At 42.4% G+C, this 15,112-nt stretch overlaps 2 protein-coding genes across 5 annotated transcripts in view; one reads left to right on the top strand and one right to left on the bottom strand.

Annotated features, from left to right (window-relative positions):
- The window catches only part of MEAK7 (MTOR associated protein MEAK7), a 31,645-nt gene extending 28,166 nt beyond the window's left edge, over positions 1 to 3,479 (top strand). For all 3 annotated transcript variants that reach the window (XM_022583025.2, XM_089903367.1, XM_089903368.1), the window contains one exon: positions 305 to 3,479. In XM_022583025.2, coding sequence (XP_022438733.2) covers positions 305 to 418 — 114 coding nt within the window. In that variant the 3' untranslated portion in view covers positions 419 to 3,479. The remainder of the gene's footprint in view (positions 1 to 304) is intronic.
- Positions 2,907 to 15,112, bottom strand: part of ATP2C2 (ATPase secretory pathway Ca2+ transporting 2) — an 89,536-nt gene continuing 77,330 nt past the window's right edge. For both annotated transcript variants that reach the window (XM_089903366.1, XM_022583027.2), the window contains one exon: positions 2,907 to 14,922. In XM_089903366.1, coding sequence (XP_089759492.1) covers positions 14,804 to 14,922 — 119 coding nt within the window. In that variant the 3' untranslated portion in view covers positions 2,907 to 14,803. The remainder of the gene's footprint in view (positions 14,923 to 15,112) is intronic.

Here is a 15,112-nt window from a genome sequence, read left to right as displayed (position 1 = left end):
AAAGAACCACCCCAGGGAGGTGGGATCCCGGGGGGGTGGGGACTTGTCTGCAAGATGAGGAGGGTCTGGGGTTCCTTCTAGTTCCGGGGTTTGACGATGAGTCGCCGTTGGGGCCCCTGCGTCTCGTCACCTCCCAACGATGGCATCCCGGGGCGGGGGGACTCAGTGGGGCTCGGGGGAGAGCCTCTACCACATTTCCCTTGTGGCGACAGTAGGAAATTCCCCTCTGATAAACTTGACAGCAGCAGGACGTCACTGCCTGGTTTTGGTCACTGAACACACCCATCCTTCCCTTCTTCCCAAGGCCAAGAGCACCAAGAGCGTTCTGGACGTGGACCCTACGGCCCAGGCCCTGCTGGAAGTCAGTGGGCGGATTCGCCACAGCGAAGGGCTCCGGGAGGTGCCTGAGGACCAGTGAGGCGGAGCCCCCAGCACGGGCCTTCCTGGACCTGGAGCACAGCCTGCAGACTGTGTTTTACTTTAATCCAGAGCGTGCTGGTCACGTCTAGGTGGTCCTGGAGGTGCCTAATTGAAACAGGGTACAGTCCCTCTGATGCTCTATATCCATTGGTGGGTGTGTCTCCCCCGAAATATGTCCAATTACCAGCTTGATTCTTGGACTTTGCTCATTTTGTACAGATGAAATCCAAAGACGATGCTGAGACGTTTGAGGCCGACTGGAATTAGCAGTGGTTGGGGATTTGAGTTCTTGCTGGAGGGGAGAGGGCAGGTCCACTCACTGAGCGTCACTTGGCCTCTGCACAGGCCTCCCAGTTAAAAGCCTCGATGTCCCATGTCTACTGGTAAAGGGCAGAGGTGCTCCGACGGGAATCTCAACCCTTCGGGGAACAGCTTCCTCTGACATGGAATTTTTGTATTTCGGGAAAAAAAAAAAAGCACAAGAGTGTACTAACGGAGGTAACAGCTGGAGATTTTGAAGATAACGGTGATACGGGTCTTCAGTAAGGTTCAGTATCTGCCTTTCTCAGCTGTTTTTAACACATTACTGACCAGAGACGTATTAATACGTCTTTTGTTACCCAAACATCATTGACCGGAGACGTTTCAGTATTCATTTACCTAACAAATCGCCGTCCACGGGCGTTAGTTTCTGCAAAAATCCCCCGGTCAATGATGAGTTAAGTGAGTCTGTGCTATGAGCAAATGGGAAAACCAGGAGGTCTACGGAGAAGCAAAGTTGTGGTTCTCTTACTAATTTAAACGTGGGGCCATTCGGGGCCCTGAGGCTAAGATTCCTGTTAATACACGTATGGCCTGTCGTGGGAATTAGTGGTAAGTAGACTGGCCCGGGCTCCTGACCTCCCAGCATCACCCCCACCGCCGTGCTGCTTCCCGAGGGGATGTTGGGTACTTTGACAGCATGGACTTGCTTTAAACGAACAGTGATCCTGAAGTGCTAGCAAAGATGTTGGTGGGCTGGACCTCAGGCAGAGCTGCCCTGTCCCTTCCAGTCCCTGCATCCCTCGGAGGCGGCCTGAAGAATCTCCGGACACACTGAGAATCCCGCTCAGTGGAGCTTTCCCCTTTGCCTACCCATTGCCCTTCTGCAGATCTGACGAAATGCTGCCTTGTTATTGAGTTGCCCCCAATTATAAGCCATAGTAAACCGAGCTGTTTGCATTTTACAGGCTCCGCATTCTCTACCGGGAGGCTCGTCAAACTCTGCGCTGAGCCCTGAGCAGAAGGCCTTGCACATGGGCCTTCGGAAGAGAAGTGCTCAGACAGTGACATGCACGCTCGGTCATGATTGATTTTCCTTATAAAAAGCCAGTTTTTAATAGCTTCTCAGGTACATTTTGTGACTTCTTAATTGATGGGAAGCAGATGCAGGATATTAGGATCCTCAGATATCCTTACCGTAATCTGAAGAATTAGGCCCCGAGTCTTCAGTGTGTTACAGAATATTTTTTTAGAAAAATGCAATGAAATAATGCCTCGCTAATAAAAGGTCCGTTGAAGACCACTTCCTACCGCCTCTGTCTGTGGCTGTCAGAGAGGATGGATGTGTCTGCCGGCCTGTTTTCTGCCTTGTGCCTCTTCTAACAAGAGTGCAGGTCATACCTGGGGGCCTGATGGTTTCCTAAGACAGCACACCTCCATGAGGGAAGCTGGGCGCCCAGCCCAGGCGCTTGGTCACCTGGGGTGTTCGGCCCTCGCAGGGGGTGTGGGGCAGCCGTGTGATTCCCCAGCACGTGTGGTCCCGAGCACACAGACCAGTTTGGTGTCAGCCGTGCCCGGGGCCGCAGGACCCGAGGAACCACGCTCCTCCTGGGCCTGAGAAACCCGTGATGCTAGTTTTAACATGTGATGAGTTTGTTCTTTGATAAAATGGGAATAAGAATTCAGGTTGTAAGGACTAGTGGTCTCCCTGGAGGTGAAGACTCATAAGGGCCCCTGATAGGCGCTGGAAGGAAGGGGTGAAAAAACACTGTTCATGGCACAGCATGGCTGTTGTTACTTTTTTCCCCCACCATATTTTTTTCTGGAAATTTTTTTCTTTTATTGAATGAAAGAGTCTTTAAATTCTCCAGTGCTTTACAATTTTAAAAGGTTTCACACACATGGTCTTATATAATCCCATAATTCCCCCCCGCATATTGCCCCTCCCCACTGGTAACCACTAGCTTGGTCTCTGTATCTGTGAGTCTGCTTCTTTTTCGTTTTATTCACTAGTTTGTTGTATTTTTTAGATTTCACATATAAGTGATATCAGACAGTATTTGTCTTTCTCTGACTTATTTCATTTAGCATAATGTCCTCCAAGTCCATCCATGTTGCTGCAAATGGCAAAATTTCATTCTTTTTTTATGACTAATATTCCATTATATATATATGTACACACACACCACATATTCATATGTATGTATATATATGCACACCACATATTCATATGTATGTATATATATGCACACCACATATTTATCCATTCATCTGTTGAAAGACCCACCATATTTTTTTTAATTAAAAAATTAGCTTATGCATACACAGCAAAAAAGGTCAAAATATAAAAGGATGTAACTTGAAAGCTAAGTCTTCCTCCTGACTCTGCTCTAGCATTTTGTTCCCAAGAGGTAATGTGTTGTACACTCTGGCCTGTCCCTCACCTTTTTTTGGGTGGAAATTGCTTTGTATCTACCCATTTATTCTCATTGTCTATGTAATGTCCCATGAGATGGATGCCCCATCCTTTCTGGTGTTCAGCCATCCCCGGCTGGGGAACCGTCTGTTTGTAGCTAATTGTTATTGGAATGAATATCGTTTATATACATCTTGGTGTGGTTTTGTCTGGCGAATAAACTCTTTGAAGCTGAATTGCTGGATCAAAAGGTACATGCTTTTTTATTTAGGTATTAACAAATGAACCTCTTTCAAGCTAGATTTATACTTTTGAGACGTGGAATGCCTGTTTGCCATGTTTTCACCAATACTATATTAAAATTTAGTTTTTGTTTACCTGACGCTTGAAAACTAATTTTTTTTTCTCTTATGAATGACAGTGAAGAGCTTCATTTTTCAAGAACGGTGTGTGTCCTATCCCTCATCTGGTTTCCTAGGGTGTGGGTGTTATTGGTTTGCAAAAGTGCTCTTTTTTTAAAAAATAAATCTTATTTCTTTATTTTTGGCTACGTTGGGTCTTCATTGCTGCATGCGCAGGCTTTCTCTAGTTGTGGCGAGCGAGGGCTACTCTTCGTTGCAGTGGCTTCTCTTGTTGTGGAGCATGGGCTCTAGAGGTGCGGGCTTCAGTAGCTGTGCCACGCGGGCTGTGTAGTTGTGGCTCGTGGGCTCTAGAGCGCAGGCTCAGTAGTTGTGGTGCACGGGCTTATTTGCCCTGCGGTATGTGGGATCTTCCCGGACCAGGGCTCGAACCTGTGTCCCCTGCATTGGCAGGCGGATTCTTAACCACTGCGCCACCAGGGAATTCCAAGAGTGCTCTTTTGAATTAAGCAAAATGGCATTGGCCGCGTGTGGTAAATGTTTTTTCCAGTTTGTCTGCCTTTATTTTTCCGTACATAGATTTTGCATTTGATGTCATCATATTTCCCAGCTTCTGAGATCTGTGGTTTGCTTAGGAAGTTTTTCTCCACTCTGAGATTAAACAAAAAGAAATACCGTGTTTTCTTCTACTGCTACTGTGCTTTCCACTTATACTTCTGAATCTTTGATCCATTCAAAGTGTATTTTAATTTTTTATTTATTTGTTTGATTCTCTTAAAAAAATTTTTTTTAGTTTATATTGAACTATAGTTGATTTACAATGTTGTATTAGTTTCAGGTGTACAGCAAAGTGATTTGGTTATACATATATCTGTTCTTTTCCAACTTCTTTTCACATTTATGTTATTATAGAATATTGAGTAGAGCTCCCTGTGCTGTATAGTAGGTCCTTGTTGGTTATCTATTTTATATATAGTAGTGTGTACATGTCAATCCTAAACTTCCAGTTTATCCCCCCATTGCCTTTCCCCTTTGGCAACCATAAGTTTGTTTTCAGTCTGTGAGTCTGTTTCTGTTTTGTAAATAAATTCATTTGTATCATTTTTTAAAGATTCCTCATATAAGTGATCTCATATGATATTTGTCTTTCCCTGTCTTGCTTACTTCACTTAGTATGATAATCTCCAGGTCCATCCATGTTGCTCCAAATGGCATTATTTCATTTTTTTTTAATGGCTGAGTGATATTCCATTGTATATATGTACCACATGTTCTTTACCCATTCCTCTGTCGATGGACATTGAGGTTGCTTCCATGTCTTGGCTTCTGTAAATAGTGCTGCAATGAGCATCGGGGGTGCACGTGTCCTTCCGAACCGTGGTTTTCCCCGATATATGCCCAGTAGTGGGATTGCTGGATCATATAGCAAGTCTATTTTTAGTTTTTTAAACTATGTTCTCCATAGTGGCTCTACCAGTTTACATTCCCACCAACAGTGTAGGAAGGTTCCCTTTTCTCCACACCCTCTCCAGCATTTATTGTTTGTAGACTTTTTGATGATGGCCATTCTGACCTGTGTGAGGTGTTACCTCATTGTAGTTTTGATTTGCATCTCTCTCATAATTAGCGTGTGGTTTTTTTTTTTTTTTGGAGAAATGTCTGTTTAGGTCTTCTGCCCATTTTTTGATTGGGTTGTTTGTTTTTTTGATATTGAGCTTCATGAGCTGTTTGTGTTTTGGAGATAAAGCCCTTGTCGGTTGCTTCGTTTGCAAATATTTTCTCCCATTCTGTGGGTTGTCTTTGTGTTTTGTTTATGGTTTCCTTTGCTGTGCAAAAGCTTTTGAGTTTAATTAGGTCCCATTTGTTTATTTTTGTTTTTATTTCTATTACTCTAGGAGACAGATCAAAAAAGATCTTGCTGCAATTTATGTCAAAGAGTGTCCTGCCTATGTTTTCCTCTAAGAGTTTTATAGTATCTGGTATTACATTTAGGTCTTTAACTCACTTTGAGTTTATTTTTGTGTATGGTGTTAGAGAATGTTCTAATTTCATTCTTTTACATGTAGCTGTCCAGTTTTCCCAGCACCACTTATTGAAGAGACTGTCTTTTCTCCATTGTATAGTCTTGCCTCCTTTGTCATAGATTAATTCACCATAGATGCGTGGGCTTTCTATCCTGTTCCATTGATCTACATTTCTGTTTTTTGTGCCAGTACCATACTGTTTTGATTACTGTAGCTTTGAAGTATAGTCTGAAGTCATGGGGCCTGATTCCTCCAGTTCTGTTTTTGTTTCTCAAGATTGCTTTGGCTCAAACTGTATTTTAAAATATACCTCTATCTTACCCCCAAATAAATTCCAGTACATTTTATATTAAACTGTGTGTCTCTTTCCCACTGACTTAAAATGCTACTTTCTCACTGAAGGTTTCTGTCTCATGTTGTAATTATCAGAGTTTTATGATAAAAAGATGTAAGAGCTGGGCTTCCCTGGTGGCACAGTGCTTGAGAGTCCACCTACCGATGCAGGGGACACGGGTTCGTGCCCCAGTCCGGGAAGATCTCACATGCCGTGGAGCATCCGGGCCTGTGAGCCATGGCCGCTGAGCCTGCGCGTCCGGAGCCTGTGCTCTGCAACGGGAGAGGCCACAACAGTGACAGGCCCGTGTACCACAAAAAAAAAAAGATGTAAGAGCTATTCCTTTATTACTACTGGGGTTTTTTGTTTGTTTGTTTTGTTTTGTTTCTCCTTCAAATGCTTATTTTGCCTGGTCTTTGGTAGCACTTTGACTACTTCTAAGAAGTTTGATAGTATTTTCTTTTTCTTTTTTTTTTTGGATAGTATTTTCAAGATGGCATTAAATATCGATAAACATAGGCAGAACTGACACTGGCTAATGCTGATTCTTCCTATCCAAGAACAGGAACATCTCAGTTTGCTATGTAAATTTTTGTTGTCATTGCTGGCACTGTGAGTGGACTTCCCCCCCACGCCCCCCCGTCCCAACCGATGATTCTTTGAACATTGGAAAGCTCTTGATTTTTCTACACAGTGTTGTACCCCGTTACCTTACTGAATTCTTTTATCCAGTGGTTCTCGACCTTGAGCCCGCATCAGAATCACCTGGGGGCTTCTTAAAGTACAGACTGGGGACCTCCACTCCCAGAGTTTGATTCAGTAGTTCTGGGGAGGGACTAGAGAATTTACATTGCTAATACATTTCCAGGTGATGCTGCTGTGGCTGGTCTGGGGACCTCACACAGAGAACCACTGCTGTTCATTGTTTCTGATAATCTATGAATTCTCTGGGAGTTTGCAGCTATTATGATTCTTTTTGTCTGAAAAAAAATTTTGACTTTATTTTATTTTGGCTACATTGGGTTTTCGTTGCTGCGTGCAGCTTTCCCTAGTTGCTGCGAGCGGGGGCTACTCTTTGATGTGGGCTTCTTATTGCAGCGGCTTCTCTTGTTGTGGAGCATGGGCTCTAGGCACGCGGGCTCAGTAGTTGTGGCGTGTGGGCTCTAGGGCACATGAGCTTCAGTAGTTGCGATGCGTGGGCTCAGTAGTTGTGGTGCATGGGATTAGCTGCTCTGTGACATGTGGGATCTTCCCGGACCAGGGATCAAACCCGTGTCCCTTGCATTGGCAGGCAGATTCTTAACCACTGCACCACCAGGGAAGTCCTTCCCTTTATTTTTGAAGGATTGTTTTTGCTTTTTATTTTTTTTAAAGATATTTTGACATTTTCCCCCTGGTACTTTAAAGCATCTTCGTGTTACGTTTTGGCTTGTGTGCTTTCTTTTTTTTTTCCCCCCAGCTTTATTGAAATATAATTGACACATAAGATTGTGTAGTTTAAGGTGTACACTGTGTTGATTGCAGCTATTATGATGGCATACCTGGAAATAAGGATAATTTCCCTACCTGATTTCTAGACCTTTCATTTCTTCCTCTTGATTAATTGTATCAGCAAATACTTTCCGAATTTTAACAATAACGATGCATCCTTCTTATTCTGACTTGAATGGAAATGCATCTAGTCTTTTATACATTAAGTGTGATGCTGGCTTTTGTTTTGAGATGTTTCATATATATATATATAAGTATACACTTTTTATGCAAAGAAAGTACCCATTTGTATTTGTTATTAAGACTGTCAAGAGTAGATGTTCAATTTTATAAAAAGCTTTTTTTTTAGCATCCATGTTTTTCTTCAGAGTTATTAACAAGAAATACCAAATTCTTCTAAATATTAAGGTTCCAAATACTGAGCCATCTTTGTGCTTTTTAAAAAAATTTTTTTAAAAATTTTATCTATTTATTTATTTTTGGCTGCATTGGGTCTTCATTGCTGTGCGTGGGCTCTCTCTAGTTGCAGTGAGTGGGGGCTACTCTTCGTGGCGGTGTGCAGACTTCTCATTGCAGTGGCTTCTCTTGTTGCAGAGGATGGGCTTAAATAGTTGTGACATGCAGGCTCAGTAGTTGTGGCGCACGGGCTTAGTTGCTCCGTGGCATGTGGGATCTTCCCGGACTGGGGCATGAACCCGTGTCCCCTGCATTGGCAGGCGGACTCTCAACCACTGCGCCACCAGGGAAGCCTGAAACTGTCACTCTTAATGTGTTCATTCAGTTGGCCTATGTTTAGTGTTTTTGTGGCAGTGTGTATAAATGAGTTGGTCTGTGGTTTCTTGTTTTGTTTTGGTCAGATTTTATGTAAGTCACGCTTTAAAATTGTGCTGGCCTTACAAAAATAATTTAGAATCTTTCTTCCAGGTTCTAGAAAATGCAAATGAAAGGAGTTCCTTAAAGTTTGGGTAGAATCCATCTGGTATTTCTTGGTTTGGTGGTGGAGGGAAGGGGTTAATTATTGATAACCTTATCCTTTTTTTTTTTTTTAATCATCTGGGTTGTCTGAAACCTCTGCTGGGATCAGTTTTGATGATTTTTTATATTTCTTAGTAAATTTTCCACATCATTTAAGTCTTCAAATTAATTTACATAGAATGACTGAAATATTTGAAATTTTTCGTAGTTGTAGATTTTTTTCAGTGTTTTCCTTTCATTTTTTTCCCTAGGTTAGGTTCTACCAATTTTGTTTTGTAGTTAATATTGTTTTTATATTATTGTTGCTGCTTTTTTATATTTATTTTTCATTTTCATTTTTTTGAGTTGATTATTAAATGACTAAATAAAGAGAGTAAATGAGAATATATGGGGCTACTACTTTTTTTCTGTGAGCTCTGCTTTACCTTGTGGCATGACCATTGCATTTACAGATTCTGATTGGCGTGTGTGTGATGAGCTTCCAGGTTTTCTGTAGTTCCATTTTGATTTTTTCTTGGGCCCAAGAGTTTTACAATTTTGGTGTGCTAGAGAATTTCTCCACAGCATCTTTTGTGGGTTTTTTTTGCAGTACGTGGGCCTCTCACTGTTGTGGCCTCTCCCGTTGCGGAGCACAGGCTCTGGATGCGCAGGCCCAGCGGCCACGGCTCACGGGCCCAGCTGCTCCACGGCATGTGGGATCCTCCTGGACCGGGGCACGAACCCGTATCCCCCACATCGGCAGGTGGACTCCCAACTTTTGTGGTTTTGTCGAACAGTGATTAGAGAGGTCGACTGTATCACATCTACTTCCTGGAATCAGTCGAGGTTTCAGTGGTGTCCTTACATGGCAGGTTAGTGATGAGTGAGGTCACCTGTATCTACTTTTTGAGATCAGTTTATTTCCTTGCTTGTGGTCAGTTAAGAGTCTCCTAGTGAAGTTTCTGTGTTTTTCCTAAATTTCCTCTACTGTGCTCTATGAATTTGGATGTTGTGTTGGTACATACCCAGGCCTATTAGATTTTCGGTGGTGGTTATGTCTTATTAAATTCCCTTCTTTGTCTCACTGAATGCTTTTGGCCTGGATTTTTAAAATCTCATCTGACATTAGTAGTGTCACCCCTGTTGCGTGTGTTGTTGTCTGCATTTGCCTGGTATATTTTTGCTCAATTTTTTTTGAGTCTTTTTTTTTCCTTGAACTTTATTTTGAAATAATTTTAGATTGACATAGAAGTTGTAAAAATAGTGCAGAGAGTTCCTGTGTACCCATCACCCAGCTTCCCCCAATGAAAACATCTTAAATAACCACAGACCAAATGATCAAAACCAGAAAATCAGAGTTAACGCAGTACTATGAACTAAACAGTTCAAACCTTATGTGAATTTTACCAGTTTTTCCATAGTACCTGATTTGAGGCCTACTTGAAGTTAAGGGCACGGTCCTCCGGATAGCAAAGTCTACCCAAGGCTTCTGAAACCAATGGCAAGTTCAGGGAATTCCCCAAACCACCCTCAGGTTGGATAACTTGCTTAAAAAAAACCAAATTCATGGAAACCTATCATACTGATGGTCATATTTATTACAGGGAAAGGGTACAAATGAGAACCAGACAAAGGGAAGATTCTGGGAGGGTTCAAAACACAGAGCCTCTGGTTGTCCTCGTCCTGTGAGTCCTTCTAGAGAGTCACTGAGCCTGAGGGTAGTCCTGGGGACCCCTGCCACAAGTTATATGAAATTTTATTACACATGCCTATCAGTGAAACCGCCACCACAACTGGGATACAGAACTGTCCCATCACCCCCAAACTCCTTCAGGTTCTCCCTCGATAGTCACACCCTCTTAATCCTACCCTTAGTAACTTCAAATCCATTTTCCATCATTATAATTTTGTCACCTTGGGGATCTCTGTAAATGGAACCATTTAGTATGTAACCTTTTAAGACTGGATACTATCACTCAGCATAATACCCATGAGATCCATCCAAGTTGTTCTGTGTATGTTCCTTCTCATTGCTGGGGAGAATTCCAGTGTATGGCTCTACCAGTTTCTTTATCTGTTCACCCTCTTAAGGACATTTGGGTTACTTCTAAGATTTGGCTTTTGTAAATAAACCTGCCATGAACTTTCATGCACAGATTTTTGTGTGATGTCACCTTTAGGGTCAATACCTAGGAGTAGGATTGATGGTTCACATGCTAAGTGTATGTTAAAGTTTACAGGATGTTGCCAAGTTCTCCAGAGAGGCTGTAGCATTTACATCTGCGTCAGCCAACATATAAGAGTTCCAGATGCTGTGCATCCTTGTCATCACTTAGTATTGTCAGTATTTTATTTTAGCCACTTTAATAGGTGTGTAGTGTATCTCATTGTGGGTTAAGGTTGCCTTTCCCTACTGGTTAATGATGTTGAACATCTTTTCTTGTGCTTACTTACCATGGGTATGTCCTCTTTGGTGAACACTCAGTTCAAGACTTCTGCCCTTTTTCTAAAATTGAACTGTTAAATTTTGAGATGTAAAAAATATTCTGGCTCCAAGTCCTTTGTTAGATATGATTTGAAAATGTTTTTCTTTCCGTGTGTAGGTTCTAAAAAATTCTCTTAATTGTAACTTTCATGAGTAAAAGTTTTTAAATTTGTGAAATTCAATTTATCAGTTTTTCTTTTCTTTTACAGATAGTACTTTTGGTGTCATGTCTAAGAACTCTTTGCCTAATCCTCAATTCCAAAGATTTTCTCTTTTGTTTTCTTCTATGGTTTGGTCTATTGCCCATTTTTGGTTAATTTTTGTAGAAAGCATAAGAGTTTCTTTTTTGCTATGGATGTCCAGTTGTTGCAGCACATTTGTTGAAATGAATATTTTTTCTCCCTTGAATTGCTGTTGGCTTTTTGTCAAAAATAAATTGGCTATACTTGGGTGGGACTATTTCTGGACTCTATTCTGACATTGATCTGTGTGTCTGTTACTTTACCAATATTGCCCTGTCTTGATTACTGTAGCTACATAGTAAGTCTTAAAACCAGGAAATATGTTTCTTCCAACTTTTTGCCTCTTTTTCAGAATTTTAGGTATTTTATAGTTCCTTTGTCTTTTCATATAAATTTTAGAATAAGATTGTCTATGTCTTAAAAAAAGATCCTGCTGAGATTTTGATAGAAATTGTGTTAAATGTATAGACCAATTTAGGGAGAACTGATATCTTTACTATATTGAGCCTTCCAAGGCACGAACACAGTATGTCTCCCCGTTGTTTTAGGTTTTCTCTGATTTCTTTCATTGGCCTTTTGTAGTTTGCAGCACACAAACAGATCCTAAACATGTTTTGTTAGTTTAAGTATTTCAATTTGCTTCATTGTAAATGTGTATTATGTTTAAAATTTCAGTTTCCAATTGTTCATTGCTAGTATATAGAAATACCAGTGATTTTTTGTTAATCTTGTATCTGTGGCTTCCCTAGACTCACTTATTGGTTCTGGAAAGGTTTTTGTGTTTAGATTCCTTGGGAGTTTCTACATACACAGTGTCATGTGAATAGGGACAGTTTTATTTTCCCTTTAAATCTCTTTTCCAGTGCCTTTTAATTTTCTTTTCTTGCCATATTGCACTGACTAGGAATTCCAGTATTATGCTGAATAGGAGTGGTGAGGCTGGACATCTTTGCCTTGCTCTTAATGTTATGGGGGAAGCATTCAGTCTTTCATCATTAAGTATGATGTTGACTATAGGGTTTTTTGTTTTTTATTTTTTCTAGATACTTTTCATTTGGTTCAAGAAGTTTCCTTCTATTCCTAGTTCCCTGAGTTTTTATCATGAATGGGGTTTGAATGTTATGAATGCTTTTCCTGCTTCAATTGATATGATCATGTGGTTTTCCTTCTCTAGACTATTAATATGGTGGATTGCATTGATTATTGAATATTGACCTAGCTTTTCATTCTTGGATTAATCCCACTTGCTTATGGTGTCTTGTACTCTTTATATATGGCTGGATCCAATTTGCTAATATTTCATTGAGGATTCTTGTCTCTGTGTTCATGAGGGATGTTGGTCTATGGTACTGCATTTGTATGGTTTTGATATCAGGGTAATGTTGGCTTCATAAAATGATTTGAGAAGTGTTCCCTCCTCTAATTTCCTGGAAGGGATTGTGCAGGATTGTTATTTCTTTAAACGTTTGGTAAAATTTACCAGTGAAACCATCTGGCTTTGGTGATTTCCTTTTTGGGGGACGGTTTTAATGATAACTTCAGTGTCTTTGCTAGTTATACAACTACTCAGATTATGTATTATTTCATCTTCAGTGAGTTTTAGTAGTTTGTGGTTTTCAAGGAATCGGTTTATTTCATCTAACTTGAGTTTAAGTGCATAAAGTTGTTCCTGGTGTTCCTTTATTTTGGGAATATCTTGAGGGATCTGTATGATATACCATCTCTCATTCCTAATATTGGTAGTTTGTATCTTTTTTTCCCTTGGATGACCCTCTAGCAAGATTGACACTTCCACTGATTTTGTCAAAGAACTGGTTTTGATTTTTTTTTCTATTTTTGCCTTTGACTTCATTGTTTTCTGCTCTTTCTTTACTGTCTTTATTTTGGTGAACGGCCCCCTGCTATTGATGGGTGGAGTTCTATAAAAATAAATGGAGCTAAGCTGCTTAATGGTCCTGTTTTCTCTATTACATCCTTGACGAGAAGAGCGTCTTCACTTGCATGCAGTCCAGTCGATCCAGTATATATAACACTTAGTGGCTAGCTCTTTGTGTCTTATTTGGTAAAAAGTTACCTATCCCTATTTTTTCTTTCAAAAGCTTTACTGTTTTACCTTTTACATTTGCAGTTTATCCTGGCTTGTTCTGTATGGTATAAGTAAGGGTTAAGAATACTTTTTTGTTGTTTCTATTGCAAGTATCAATTGACCCTAGTTATTTTTACTATTTTTTTTTAAATGAGAAACCTATTGCTTGGGGCAGCAATTTGCTGAAGAAGCCTGAAAAGGGAGGGAGCCGCAGGGGGTGTCCCTGACTCAGAGAGAAGCCCCGTAGCAGGCTGTGTGTGTGTGACGTTATTTGGCCTTTACGTCTAGGCAGTCGCTAAAGGTTGGTAGCTGTGGGCAGTTATCACCCCTGCCCCAAAGGGGTCTTCTCCAGCCAGCCCCTTCCCTCTTTTTGTGGGGATGGCTTATGTGTGTGTCTCCTCATTTAGCTCTGGTGTCACTTGGGGCCAAGGAGCCTAGTGAGGCTGTGAATCTTACTTTGGAGGAATGTGGGCTTTGCCTGGGAGCTTCCGGGGTCCACTTTGACCTTCTTCGCTCTGTCTGGCCTGGGTGTTACCACCCGGGGCAGCCTGTCTCACAGCTCCTGTGGCTGGATGAAATGATTCACTTTTGTGTGTCAGTTTGGCTAGGCCATGGTGCCTAGATGTCTCTGGGATTTTTTAGATGTGATTAACATTTCAATCAGTAGACTCTGAATGAAGCAGATGACCATCATGTGGGCGGGCCTCATTCCAATCAGTTGAAGGCTAGAAGACTGAGGTCCCCAAGAAGAAAGGAACCCAGACCCGAGCCCTGCAGTACCAGCTCCTTCCTGAGGCTCCAGCCTGTCGGCCAGCGCTGGAAATGTCGGACTCCCTGGCCCCGACAGTCACGTAAGCCAACTTCTTAACACAACCGTCCTTCTCTTTGTCTCCTCTCCATCCTGTTGGTTCGATTTCTCTGGAAAGCCCTGCGTCGGGGGTGGGTTATAGCTGTGGCCTCATTTCATGAAAGATGGAGTTGCATTTCTGGTTCTCTGTGGTGGTTTTTGCCTGGCCACAGACATCCCTGCCCTGCCATCTTTCAGCTGGAAGGGCAGACACGTGTTAAGAACAGTCTTGGGGCCAGTGGGAAAGAAGCCTCAGGCTGGGCGGACATATTCTGGTTCCTGATTCTGGAGGGAAAGGCCACGCCTTGTTCAGCCTCAAAAGCCGAGGCCTTTGCTTAGGCTGTTCAGGATGTGACTGACTGCCTCTTGCCACATACGTGGTCATGAACATGAGGTTGTGCATTTCCCACCCGGCCACGTGTAGGAAAGGGCTGATTAAATCCATCAAAATAGTCATCATTAAAAATACCGAAAGCCCCCGTTTTACGGATGAGGAGATGGGGCCTCAGTTGGGCAGTGTGACCAGAAGCCTGGGTCCTGCCCTCTCCCCCACCCCCACCTTCCCATCCTACCAGGGGCTGCACGGCACCACGCTATGGCACAGGTATGTAGCCAGACGTGGTTAATAAAAATCATTGTGATTTAATAAATAGTGAGGTGTTTCTGTGCAGGTCCTTCACTGTTTGTCCCAGGGCCTGGCGGGACACAGTGGTGGATGGACGCAAGGCTGAGCCCAAGCTCCCCGCCAGTTTCCCAGGAATAGCCAGGTGAGTGACCTGACGCCACGGTGTCCTGAAAGCACCTCTCGGAAGAGGTGGGACGGGGGAGGGCCACAGTCACATAAAAATATAAATTTAGGGGAATTTTACATGGGTCGGGGTCCACTATACATCTTCCTGGTGGATCTGGGCTTTCTGGGCTCTGGAGCAGAATTTTTCACATAGTTTGAAGAGCTCTGACAAAATGAACACGGAGGAGGCCAATCCAGTTAAAAGCAATAGATCTGCCAACAGGTGAAGAGAGAAAAAGGTCAGAGAGTGCAAGCTGGCCCCTCTGGTCCCCAGCCCTGTGCTGCCCAGCACCGGAGCCCAGGGGGCCGCGGAGTTCCGTTCCCCGTGCTTGGTTCGTTCTGAGTCACAGAGGCAAGGGGCCAGGACCCGGGAGCCAAGGACCGGACTTTCCACTGTCCTGAT

This window comes from Delphinapterus leucas, chromosome 20 (genome assembly GCF_059928025.1).
Source record: "Delphinapterus leucas isolate spDelLeu-1000000601 "Yukka" chromosome 20, BTC_Dleu_Yukka2, whole genome shotgun sequence".
Taxonomy (NCBI): domain Eukaryota; kingdom Metazoa; phylum Chordata; class Mammalia; order Artiodactyla; family Monodontidae; genus Delphinapterus; species Delphinapterus leucas.
Note: the sequence above shows the minus strand (reverse complement) of the source record. Positions and strands in the feature narration are given on the sequence as shown.